Source organism: Ichthyophthirius multifiliis (assembly GCF_000220395.1).
Source record: "Ichthyophthirius multifiliis unplaced genomic scaffold scaff_1120509249735, whole genome shotgun sequence".
Taxonomy (NCBI): Eukaryota; Ciliophora; class Oligohymenophorea; order Hymenostomatida; genus Ichthyophthirius; species Ichthyophthirius multifiliis.
Genome location: NW_004087396.1, coordinates 1,994 through 14,712, shown reverse-complemented (window position 1 = coordinate 14,712; position 12,719 = coordinate 1,994). Strand labels below are relative to the sequence as shown.

General features: G+C 14.6%; 5 protein-coding genes across 5 annotated transcripts, besides 27 other annotated features; 1 reads left to right on the top strand and 4 right to left on the bottom strand. All coding sequences in view use genetic code 6, as the record gives it.

The window, feature by feature from the left end:
• Positions 1-31: a microsatellite.
• A 2,195-nt stretch (positions 32-2,226) lies between these two features.
• Positions 2,227-2,291: a microsatellite.
• A 298-nt stretch (positions 2,292-2,589) lies between these two features.
• Positions 2,590-4,303, bottom strand: IMG5_027670 (zinc finger protein, putative; the record flags this gene model as incomplete). The annotated part of the gene is made up of 8 exons (XM_004039261.1): positions 2,590-2,594; positions 2,664-2,766; positions 2,805-2,894; positions 2,936-3,114; positions 3,155-3,317; positions 3,397-3,796; positions 3,863-4,041; positions 4,094-4,303. The coding sequence occupies 8 exons, from the start codon at positions 4,301-4,303 to the stop codon at positions 2,590-2,592; spliced, it is 1,329 nt and encodes a 442-aa protein (XP_004039309.1).
• Positions 3,802-3,852: a microsatellite.
• Positions 4,304-4,306: 3 nt separating the features above from the next.
• Positions 4,307-4,358: a microsatellite.
• Positions 4,359-4,874: 516 nt separating this feature from the next.
• Positions 4,875-4,907: a microsatellite.
• A 153-nt stretch (positions 4,908-5,060) lies between these two features.
• IMG5_027660 (protein kinase domain protein) lies at positions 5,061-6,928 on the top strand (the record flags this gene model as incomplete). Its single annotated transcript, XM_004039260.1, has 6 exons — positions 5,061-5,309; positions 5,368-5,453; positions 5,718-5,937; positions 5,995-6,552; positions 6,714-6,789; positions 6,900-6,928. The coding sequence occupies 6 exons, from the start codon at positions 5,061-5,063 to the stop codon at positions 6,926-6,928; spliced, it is 1,218 nt and encodes a 405-aa protein (XP_004039308.1).
• Positions 5,071-5,099: a microsatellite.
• Positions 5,072-5,097: a microsatellite.
• Positions 5,574-5,619: a microsatellite.
• Positions 6,536-6,569: a microsatellite.
• Positions 6,576-6,614: a microsatellite.
• Positions 6,780-6,877: a microsatellite.
• Positions 6,798-6,878: a microsatellite.
• A 665-nt stretch (positions 6,929-7,593) lies between the features above and the next one.
• Positions 7,594-7,627: a microsatellite.
• A 54-nt stretch (positions 7,628-7,681) lies between these two features.
• Positions 7,682-7,745: a microsatellite.
• Positions 7,721-7,807: a microsatellite.
• A 214-nt stretch (positions 7,808-8,021) lies between these two features.
• Positions 8,022-8,060: a microsatellite.
• Positions 8,061-8,083: 23 nt separating this feature from the next.
• Positions 8,084-8,117: a microsatellite.
• Positions 8,118-8,342: 225 nt separating this feature from the next.
• Positions 8,343-8,382: a microsatellite.
• Positions 8,364-8,396: a microsatellite.
• A 30-nt stretch (positions 8,397-8,426) lies between these two features.
• IMG5_027650 (hypothetical protein) lies at positions 8,427-8,847 on the bottom strand. Its single transcript, XM_004039259.1, has one exon. It carries the CDS (start codon positions 8,843-8,845, stop codon positions 8,429-8,431), a length of 417 nt encoding a protein of 138 aa, XP_004039307.1. The 5' UTR covers positions 8,846-8,847; the 3' UTR covers positions 8,427-8,428.
• Positions 8,848-9,012: 165 nt separating this feature from the next.
• Positions 9,013-9,063: a microsatellite.
• Positions 9,026-9,071: a microsatellite.
• A 51-nt stretch (positions 9,072-9,122) lies between these two features.
• Positions 9,123-9,176: a microsatellite.
• Positions 9,124-9,187: a microsatellite.
• Positions 9,173-9,245: a microsatellite.
• Positions 9,173-9,249: a microsatellite.
• Positions 9,202-9,251: a microsatellite.
• Positions 9,252-9,310: 59 nt separating this feature from the next.
• Positions 9,311-9,337: a microsatellite.
• Positions 9,338-9,836: 499 nt separating this feature from the next.
• IMG5_027640 (major facilitator superfamily protein, putative) lies at positions 9,837-11,348 on the bottom strand (the record flags this gene model as incomplete). The annotated part of the gene is made up of 2 exons (XM_004039258.1): positions 9,837-10,802; positions 10,889-11,348. 2 exons carry the CDS (start codon positions 11,346-11,348, stop codon positions 10,441-10,443), a joined length of 822 nt encoding a protein of 273 aa, XP_004039306.1. The 3' UTR covers positions 9,837-10,440.
• A 262-nt stretch (positions 11,349-11,610) lies between these two features.
• IMG5_027630 (hypothetical protein) lies at positions 11,611-12,215 on the bottom strand (the record flags this gene model as incomplete). The annotated part of the gene is made up of 1 exon (XM_004039257.1): positions 11,611-12,215. A coding segment is annotated over one exon (390 nt), but the record flags the coding sequence as incomplete, so codon positions are not given.
• Between the last annotated feature and the right edge of the window lie 504 nt (positions 12,216-12,719).

Below are 12,719 nucleotides of genomic sequence, written 5' to 3'. Positions count from 1 at the left end.
TATATATATATATATATATATATATATATATTTAATATTTTTATTATATTCACTAACATTTAATAATTTTATCGAGTATATTTTTTTACTGTTAAAACATATATATAATTAATTATAATTTAAAAAATATTTTTATTTTAAATAAAATATGAAAATTTGTATTTTTAAATTTATTGTTTTAAATGTAGAACTTAAATGAAAATTAATTATATAATATTAATTTCATATTATATGAAAATTTATTTATAAAATTAAAATAGGATAAAAATTAATATCCATATACTTTCTATTATTTATAATACATTTAAAATATGTTTATATTTTTTTTAAAAAATATCAATAGGGCAAACAATTTTACGTTATTTAATTTTTATGAAACAACTTATTATATATACAATATTTTATTTTAAATTAATATTAATTATTTTTTATAATACATTGATTAATTGTTTTTTTATATCTGTTTTATTTTAATTATTATATATCTAATATTTCCTTTTTTTATTATATTTATTAAATAAAGTAATTCTAATTATAAAACTCCCTTTTCTTTAATATTTAATTATTTCTATAAACTACTTTAAATAGAGAAATCAGATTTATTTTTTTACTTAATTGAAAATCTAAACTATTTTATATTTTCGTTTTAATTTTGTAAAATTAATTTTTTTTTTAAATAATTATTTTAAATTTCTCTTAAAATTTTATTATTGAAACAAGATATTTAAAAATATTTCATTTTTTAAAAAATTATTTAAACTTAAATTGCTTTTACTAATCTATCATATAAATATATTAAAAAAGGTACACTTTTTTTATCTATCTCTGAAATATTGTTAATCTATAAATTATTTTTAATTTATCTGTTCTAAGTTTTTTCTCTTTATAAAAAAATAATGCTTAAAAAATTAGATAATTTATAATTATTTTCTTAAATATTAAGTAAAGTTATAGTCATAAACCACATGCAAATATTAGAAATGAAATTTTTAATTAGATTTTTAATTTTTGTATATTTTTTAATTTTAAGAATATGTTTATTTTATAAAAAATAATTACTAAATCACTTTTATTTATTTTTTAAACAGATTATTATATATTAAATTTAGTTATTGAAATATTAAAGTCATTTTTTATTATCAATTATTTTAATATTTTTTAAAAAAATTAGAATTTATATACTAATTATTTATCTTATCTTTATTTCAAATTAACCAATTTATTGTTTAATTTATATATTAAAATAATTTTTTAATTTAAATAATATGTTAAATCTTCAACTTTTATATTTGATAGAAAACAAAAATATGATTAATTTTTAATCATAACTTTATTTGTGCTTATATTTTATCTTTTTAAAATTTAATTTAATTTTTTTTTAATTAATAAAATTATAACTTAATTAAATTTTTATAAATATGCTTTAATAATATTGATTTGCTGTTTCTATTTATATTTTTAATTTATATTAAAATAATTCAGTATTATCATTTTTAAGCAGATATCATAAATATTCCATTTTATTTTTAAGAAACAAATAATATTTTTTATTTATGATAAAAATAAGTTAATTTATTTATTAATTAAATTATAAAAATATAAATATTTTTTAATTAAAATATATAATTTCCTATATATTATTTTTATTTATACTATAAATAAATAATGTTAATATAAAAATTTTATTTAAATTTATATAGTTTATTTATTAACAAATTAAATATAAAAAATAATAGAATATATATAAATTATTTATTATGTTTTTTTTTTTTTAAAAAAAAAAAAAATATTTTCTTTTCATAAAAAATAATCATTAGAAAATATTTGTAAAAAAAAGATTTAAAATAGCTAATTTAAATAATAAATATACTAGACTACGTAATAAAACATTCTTTCTTACTAATCCTTTAAAATAATCTCTATTTTATAAAGGATTTATAATTTTTCCGAATATAAAATTTTATTAAAATATTATATTATTTATGTATATAAACTAAATAAAAACTACTTTATATTTGTAATTCATAGGTTTAATATAATTATAAGAGTGAAAAATTTAATGTATTTTGTTAAAATTAAAATTAATAAAATATGCATTGATTTAGTTAATCTTGTTTATTAATTCTTTTTAAGAAAGTTTTTATATGTATTTATGATTAAAAAATAAAATTATTAAAAAAAAAAAGCGATAAAATTTATATATAATAAAAAAAAAATTATAAAATAATATATATATAATTATAATTAAAAATATAAATGTATATATATATATATATATATATATTTATATAATTTATATTTATTTTTTTTAATTATATAAATAATATATAATTATACAGTAATAATTTTATTTTTATAATTTTAAAAAATTATCATTCTAGAGGTGGTATTTGTTATCTACAAACAGGACAGTCAAGTTTATTATTTATCCATTCACGAAAACATTCTACATGATATTTATGGTTACATTAAGTTATTATAATTTCTTTTTTCTTTATTAATTTTTTCTTCTTTTTGTTTCTATTACTATCACCTTATTCTTCAATATCTAGATCTTCACTTAATAAAGACATACATATAGGGCATTCTTCATCCTTATTTATTTTATATAAAAATAGTATATATATTTTTTTTTTTTATTTAATATACTATATTAATTAAACTGTCTTCAAAATTAACTGTATGAAAATAATTATATTAAACTCTAAATCTTCTTGGTATAAAAAATCTCGGTCCAAGTTTATATTATAAGTATATGAAAAATATCTATGTTTTAAATATGATAAAAAAAATATATAAATTACTTAAATAATAAATAAAGAAGTCCAAATAATACAAAATTAATAATGTGGTGCATATCCAAATATATTTTCTGGACATCCTCTTATGTAAATCTAAAATATGTATAAATAAAATTTTAATATATAAAAATTACAGGTTCAATAACTCTTAAGAAAAGAATTCCAAAAATATAATAGAAATTATATTCGACCTGATTTCCTTTCATATAATTATGTATAATTTATGGAATTATAAAAAGAGGCAAAAAATAAAGATAAATATCAAATAAATAGAAATAATAATTTAACAGTATAATTACAATCAAGCTTAAATCTTTTTTTTTTTTAAAAAAAATTTAAAAAAAAGAAATTACAAAATTTAGCATAGAATAGTATAAATCCTTTTCTTATTTCTTATGGTGTATTATAATTAACATAATATCTATTTTTCCAAATAATTATAAGCAATTTCATATCATAAATAGAAGCCAAAACAAAATAAATTATCGCCGTAATAATAAAATATTGTAGAAAAAACTTAATATATATATAATATAAAAATATAATTTTTTTTATGCCTTTATTAATATATTTTATTATTTATATTTTTTTATACTGTATTTTAAATAGATAAATAAATATGGCAAAGTGCTAAATAGCAATCATTTGCACTTACAAATCCTATAGTAATTAATGACAATTTAGTCGATCTTATTTCATTTCTTTACAAATATTCTGCAAATTTCCAGACACAAAATAATTATAATAGTCCTATGAAAGACATATAAACATTATAGAGTGCAACTTACATAGCAGAAGAAGAAGTTTAAGCTTAATATTATCCTTTTAAATTTATTTAATTTTAATATTCTAATGATATAAGAAAAGTTGTTTGTTAAGGAATATCGGAATTTTGTATTCTTATTATTATAGTTGCATTTTATACATAACCTGATCCTTTATAATATTTTTTATCATACTTTTTCCATTTAACATAATTTTTTACACATATCCATCTAAATATATATATATTTATATTTATAAATATATTTTTATTTATATCAATATATTTATGTTTTTACCTATCTAGTAAAAGTTAACATTAAGATAAATTAACAATTGCAAAAACAAATTTTTCGTCTGTATATTAAGGATTATAATAATACATGTATATATTTTATGCTATATTATTTTCATATTCAATAAAAAAATATGAATTTCCTTTGTTTTAGTCTAAATAGTTGAATTATAGGATATCTTTCTTTATATAAAATAATATTTAATTTTATTTTATCTATTTTTTATTTTTTTACTTTGATTGATTATGATTACCAAGTTCCTGTGTATATGTATTGATTATATATTGGAGCTTCTTCTTGGAGTATTCTTTTAGGAAAATATTAAGATATGCTTGTATTTTCAAGAATTTTTTATGATATTGCTTAAGGTTTTAATGAATATATGAATATGTATATTGCTATTAGTGATAAAATTATATTTATAAGGATTATTTTTAAAAGCATTTTTTATTATATTCTTTTATAATTATATATAATATTTTTAATTTTATATTTTTTACCTTTTATTAATAAATTTATAAAAAGAATTTTTTTTAAAAAAATATGATAATTTAAATATATTTTATGAAATATTTAATTATCATATTAATATTATTTTAGGATTTTTTGTAAATTAAATAATAAATAAATTTCTTTTTTATTTAAATTATATAAAAAAGAATTTTCTTGTTGAATAGATTTTAAGAAAAAAGTTTTAATATATAAATATATATATATATAATGCCTGATAAATATTTAATTACTTATTATATAATAAATTATTTTGAAAAGTAATAAATTAAATTATCATAATAGTAACTAAAATTAATATTATTTATATTCTAAAGGGAGAGTTTATTAAATAAAAAAAAATGATTTATATAACTAAAAAAATAATATAATATTAATTTTAACTAAGAATTAAATAATAAATTTTATAAAATCGCAAAATATATTTTTAATTAATAATAACTATTTATTTTAATGTTTTTTTATTAAAAAAATTGCATAAACTTTATTAAGCAACACCAAAAAAAAATAAAAATATAATAAATAAAAAGTAATAAATTTAATTAAAAAAATAAAAAGCAAATAAGAAAATTAGCTAAAAATGGAAAGTTAGTAACCCACACAAGAAAATTTAAAAAGCCTTCCTAAAGAAAAAAAATGCAAATAATTAGGGAATTATATATTAGGTTTTTTTATTATTTATAATTAAATTATGGAAAAAAAAAAAAATTACAAAAAATTACAAAAAAATAAAAATCTAAAATATAAAAAAGGAAAAACAAAAGGAATAGGAGCATTTGGAAAAGTAAAAGAAGCGATACATTAATTTACAGGAGAATTAGTAGCAATAAAAATATTAGAAAAAGATAAAATTATTGATATATCCGATGTAGAAAGAATTCAAAGAGAAATTCATATTTTAAAATTAATAAGGCATCCTACAGTTATTTAAATATATGAAGTTAAAAAATATTATATAAAAGAATAATTAATATTTAGATTTAAAAAAATAAATAAAGATAATAGAAACACCAACTCATATATTTCTAGTGATGGAATACTGCTCTAAAGGTGAATTATTTGAATATATAGTAGAATAATAAAGGTTTTAAATAAAAATATATACAATTAATAATCATATAAAAAAGACATAATTTTTTTTTCTAATAAAAATAATATATTTTATAAAAAATGCATTTTTTATAAAAAAAATACGAGAAAAATTATAAAATATTTTATAAAACAAAAATAAAATTTTTAATAAAAAAATATTAATAAATATATTATTTCATATATCTTTAGACAAAAAATAAATAAAAAATTATATATATAAAATAAATATATATTTTATAAAATTTCATTAAAATAGATTAAAAGAAACAGAAGCATCGAAATTTTTCCAAGAAATAATAGCCGGAATTGAATATTTACATAAACTATAAGTAGTCCATAGAGATTTAAAACCTGAAAACCTCCTATTAGACCATAATAAATGTATAAAAATAGTTGATTTTGGGCTTTCTAATACATATAAAAAAAATGAACTTTTAAAAACGGCATGTGGTTCTCCATGTTATGCTGCACCTGAAGTATAATTTTAAATTTATGCTTAATTTATATATATTTATTTAAATTAAAAATATTAGATGATAGCAGGTAAGAAATATTCATGTCCTTAAGTAGATATATGGAGTTCTGGTGTAATTTTATTCGCTTTGATATGCGGTTATTTGCCTTTCGAAGATGATTCTACTTCTGCTTTATATAAAAAAATATTAAATGGAGATTATTAAATACCTTCTTTTGTAACTTTTGATGCTAAAGATTTGCTTTAGAAAATATTAAATATAGATCCTAAGAAAAGAATTAATTTTGAAGAAATTAAAATGCATAAATTTTTTAATCTAAATAAGAGAGAATATTAAATACCTCCAGGGATTATTATAGGTTTTAATCAAATTCCTATTGATTAAGAGATTATAAAATAATTAGAAGCTGAATTAGGTTTGGAAAAAGAAAGTGTGGTTTAAAGTTTGGACGCAAATAAATTAAATCATTTAACAACATCATATTTTTTACTTTTAAAAAAATTTGTTAGAAACGGAGGGGTTTCTAAGGCAGATTTAAATTCGAAAAGTTTTGATTTATCTTTAATTGAACCGAAAAAATATAATAGTCAAAATAAAGGTAAATTTTTATATTTAGTAAAATTTTATTATTTTTGAATATTTTATATATAGATTTTAATTTTACATATAATTTAATTAATTAATTAATAAATGATGAAAAATAAAAAGTAATGAAAAGAATGAAGAATTATAATAATTAAATAGTAATACTGAAAAAAACTAAAAATTAAATTTAGACTGTGTAAGTTGTAGGAAAAGAAGAAAACGAGTCTTAAAAAACTATAAAAAGTAATAATATTACAAATAATAACTGTAAAAAAAATAATAATAATTAAAATAACTATAATAAAAATAATAATAATAATAATAATAATAATAATAATAATAATAATAATAATAATTCTTATTATTATTATTAAAAGAAAGATAAATTATATTCAAATGCTTCTGATATTATATCTAACGATAATATTAATTTAACAAAAGGATTAAATAACATTACTTATAATAGTTATTAATAATAAACTAAATAAAAATTTAATTTTAATTAAGTTTATAATAAAATTAAATCTTAGTCTTTTTATAATAATAACAATATTAATACTAACATTATTAACAATAATAATAGTTAGTTAAGTAATAAAATTAATTATTTTAATTAAAATTTATCAAAAAAAATAAAATAAGGTTAAAAATATAAAAATTAAATTATACATTCAAATTTATTTATATATTGTAATTTTTATTTCTTATATATATTAATAATATACAATTAATTATTATAAAATTAAATATTTATTTATTTATATAAATAGGAAAATAAAACACTTCACATGAAAATTCATTTATTTTAAATAATTATTCTTATAAAGTTTCAAAGATAACATAAAATTAAAATTCAAAAATAATTAATAATTTATAAAAGTATTTTTTTTTTGTTATAATATTTAATATTAAAATAAGAAGAAATACTAGAGGTAATAGTTATGCTTTAGAAGATAAAATAAAAAATAAAGAAAAAAGCAATTTTAATATATCTTTAAATATAAATAATATAAAAGATAAATTTGAATAAAAAGATTTTTATATAGATATTTATAATAAAAAAGATAAAATATTAACATAAAATTAACTTAAAATAACTTAAAATATCAAACTTAATCCTATTAAAAAAATAAATAATAGAAATAAAAATAAAAATGTTAATAATAAAGATAATATTATAAACAATAAAGATATTATAAATAATAAAAAAAATATAAATAATATTATTTATAATAATAATAATAATAATAATAATAATAATAATATTAATATTACAAATAATAATGTATAAAAATGTTAGGTTGTTTTATAGAAATATATAAAAAATAATAAATAAAATTTTTAAAAAGAAGATATTTTTTATAAAAATTATGGTAATAACGGACTAAAAACCAAACAAAGTAATATATTCGAATCTTTTGATGTTAAATTATTATGATATAATAAATATTATTATTAACCTTTAACCTTTAATATATAAATATAAAACTAATTTATTGTATTTATTAATATAAAAATATTATATTTATAGAAAAATAAATTATTCTTTTTTTACTTAATTATTTTATAAATATTAAAATTTTATAAATATTAAATAAATTAAATAAAAAAATAAAATAATAACTAATAAAAATAAATATATTTATTTATATATATATTTAAATTAAAATTATAATTAAAAAAATAATAACTAATTTTTAAAAATAATAAAATAAATTCTATCAATATATATATATATATATTTTCAAATTATTAATATATATTTATAGATATTTAATAGAAATATTTATATTTGTTTTTTAATATTCATATAATTTTTTTTTTCTATTTTAAATATTTAATTTTTATTATATAATATTTTTTATTCTTAATATACTAAAATATTAAGCAAAGTTTTTTATTTTTATCACAAAATTTATGCGAAAATTAATAATAATAAACCAGAAGAGAATAATTGTAAAGCTCCAAATGTTGCTACACAATTTGCATCAGTATCAGATTTTATTTTATAATGTCCATGTTTAGTACATCCTGTACTGTCATCTCCACATGCAAAAGGGATATTCATGCAATCAACACAATCTCCAGGTTAAAATTTCTAATTATCTGTAGCAGATCCGTCTTCTTTATAAAGGGGAGAAACTTTAGTTGCAGAAGTTACGACACCGTATTTTTTGGCTATACATGCATCTTTATTTGCGCTAGTAGAAGCGCATTATTTTTTGTTTTCAGTCTGAGCAAAGCAAGTTTAATCAGGATCTGCAGTTAATACGAAAGAGGATAAATAAATTAGAGATAAGGTTATAATTGATATTTTTTACATTTTTTATTTATATTTTTTTATTTTTTTTAAATATATAATATAAAAAAAAATAATATCTTAGTAATTTATATTTATTAAATTTTTCTATTTTAAAAAAATTTTAAAATATATAAAAAATACAAAAAAATAAAAAAAAAGAATGTATTTTGAATTTAAAGCATTTTGATAATATTCATATATTAAAATAAAAAATATTCAAATATAAAATAATAAATATTTAAATATATATTAAAATAAATTATAATTTTATATGTATTTTAAATAGTCTTATAATAAAAAAAATATATTATATTAATAAATATTTATATTAAAATATTTTAAATAAAAATATATATAATTAAATCTATTTAATACATTATATATATATATAAATAAATATATAAATATATATATATATATATATATAATTTATAATATTAATTATTTTTTATATATATAATATTTAAATTTTATATTTAAAATGATTTTTTTTTTATTTATTTTTTTTTATTTTAATATATATTTATATGCCATTAAATCCTATCATAAACTTTTAGTTTTATTAATTATATTTATATTAATTTTTTTTTTTTTTAATTTATGATTTTAAAATATTTAAATTTTAATTTATCTTAATATTTTTTTTTTTATTTTTTAATCTATAATTTTTTGTCTATAAATAACTAAAAAAAATTTTTTAAATATATATTTAAGTATTTTTATAATATGTTAATTATTAACATATAAGCTATTTAAAAATTAATTGTAATTGATATTTAAAAATATAATTTAAAATTTGATTAAATAATTATTGTTTTTATCTATTTAAATATTATTTTCTTATTTAAAGATTATTTTTACAATATAATAAATAAACTAACATTATTTAAATTATTTCAAATATTTTTATATTGAATAAAAATTAAAAATCATTTTTTGAATAAATGTACTATAAATAATATAAAATATACAAGAATAATAAAATATTTCAATTTTATTAAAGTTTTTCAGGTTTTTTTGAATTAATTCTTCCCCCTTATTTAAAATCAACAAAATACATCGAAATTGACACTAAAGCAGATACTAAAAAAATAATGAAATAAAACAATAAATACATTTAATATCCCGAATTATCATTTTTCATAATATATCCTCCAATAAAATTTAATAAACATAAACCTAGCATTTTATATTTTTATTTATTTATTTATTTTTTTAAAAAAAAAAACCTAAATTTCTAGAACACAACATAATTCCAAGTCCAACATTAATGTTTTTTAATTTACAAATAAAAGGCAAAGTTGGATATAAATATACTGTCATTAAACTATAAAAAATACCAAAAACCATTAACCCAATAAAAAGTAAAGCTATATTATGACCATTTGGAAGTAAATAAAGGTATAAAGTGGATGAAAAAGCTAAAATGGTAGATATTAATAAACCTAAAATTCTTCTTCCTTTTAAATCTGCTAAATAACCGAAAACTGGAGATGTAAATGCCATCCAAAATGGGATAGAAACAAGTTGTCCTGCTAAAGTTTGATTAATATAAAATTTCAAAATAATCACACTTTATAAATAGTTTAAAAAACCATAAAAGGATCCAAACATAATCACATTTTAAATAACATATAACCAATAAATAAAAATAAAGTCTTTTAAATCTGAAAAATTAAAAAATTTTTTTTGTTATCTTTATTAAGGTCATTTTTTTCTAAAATGCTCTATTCTTATACTAAATAAATATTCTATAAATCAGCTTTTCTATCCATTTTTGTAGCTCCCAAAGCTCCTATAAAGGAAAAAATACAAGTAAATAAACCTATTCCTAAAGCAAAATTTAAGTTTCCTGTAATTTTAAATAATTAAGGATATATAATTCCAGAAATAGAACTTGCTATTTTATTTACAAATACTCCAAAAGTAAATGCTTTTCCAATGTTTATTGCATGGAACCATTTTGTATAATAGTAACCTATTTTTTTTTTTAGATTAAAAAAAATAGATATTTTTTTATTCTTATTATTATTAATTAAATCATATTTTTTTATATTATAATACCTTATGAAATTCCTATTAACTCCGAACCAATATTATGTATTGTTTTTCCTATAATTAATAGATAGAAATTTTCTATATTTACAGAAATCAAACACAAAAAAATACCCAAAAACATTGTAAATGTAAAACAAAAAATACCTTTTCTATTCCCGAAATAATTTAAAGCTGGACCTATTAATATAGGTAAAAAAATAACAGGAATCGTTGGAATGGAAATAAATTTGGAATATTCTGATTAATCGATTTTCATAAAATGCATTATTTGTTCTTTTACATAAGATTGGAATGAATTGTTGTAAAATGCACCAAAGCTTAAAGATGCATTAAGTAATAAAAACAAGATTTTATTTGTAGAGTTTTCTATATACAATTATGTTTCTTATTCAGTTAATATTATTTATTTTTCGGGACTTTCTTTTTCTTATTTTATATCTTCTTGGGTTGTTTAAACATCTATCATATTTTTTTGTCTATTATTTTTTATATAATATAAATATTTTATTAAAAAAAATATAATTTTTGTTATTAAAAATAAATATTTCTATATGTAAAATAGTCAAGAAAATTATTAATTTAATAAAATAGTATTTTTTTAAAGTTAATTTATTAAATCGAATTTTATTTTATAGATATAAAAACATCTGTATATTACATTAATATTTAGTCATTAAAATATGTTTATTAATAAAAAAAAAATGCAGATACAAAAAAGTAAAAAAGAAATAAAAATATGAACTCAAGCCTTAAAAAGCAATTTATGATATTTTTATCAAATTTATGAACTTTTAATAATAAATATTTCTTAAGAAAGCCAACATATATTTATATTTACTCAAAGAGCGAACAATCTGAACTATACCAATAATGAATATAATATTTCAAAAAAATATGGTTATATATTGAATATTATTATTCTTTTATAAAAAAGATAGCATATCAATTAAAATAATGAATATCCCCTTTTTATTCTGTATGGAGGATTAAATCGCGCTACTAATATTTTTATAAGTAATTTTGAATAAAAATATTCAGTTTATTACTTGGTAAATTAGAAATTATGATTTTTAGATAAAAAATAATAGTTGTACATTTTATTTTTAAAAAATTAAGCTTTATCTAATTTAGATCAAAAATATTAGTATTTACAAAGTAAAGAAAGAGCTGAATTTGATTTTGAAGCTATATTTATTTTTATAAAAACATAAAAATAAATTTAAATAGTTTCTTATTATAAAGGAGCTGATGCTTTTCTTATTGTTTAAGCTAAAATCCTAATTTTTATAGCTTATTAATAATAATTACAATCTGTTATTTAAACATTTCTATAATATTTGATTTCTATGGAATAAGATGATTTTAAGATTTTTTATAATGTAATTGAATATTTGAAATTTTTAGTATTGTTTTTAATTAAAATTAGTACAGATAAGGATGCTAGAAATATTGGATAAAAAAAAAATACATAATTATTTTACAAACTATCTAGTTGGTACTTCTTTTTAAAACTGATACTTTAATAATAATCAGTTTTTTATTAAATAAACTAAAAAAAAATTAATATAATTTTTAATATCAAATAAAATTTTAATTAATATTAAAAATAAATTAGTGCAAATAAAACAAGTTTAATTCAATTTGTTGTTTTTTAATTATAAATTTTTCAAAAATGTTTAAATTGTAATTATTATTTATAATTTTTTTAAAAATATATATTTTAGCCCTTAAATATAAATATTTAATAATTTTTTATTAAATGAAATAGTTTTGGTTATTTGATATTTAAAATTCAGAAAATTAATAATTTAAAAATAAAATAAATTGCATTGCTTAT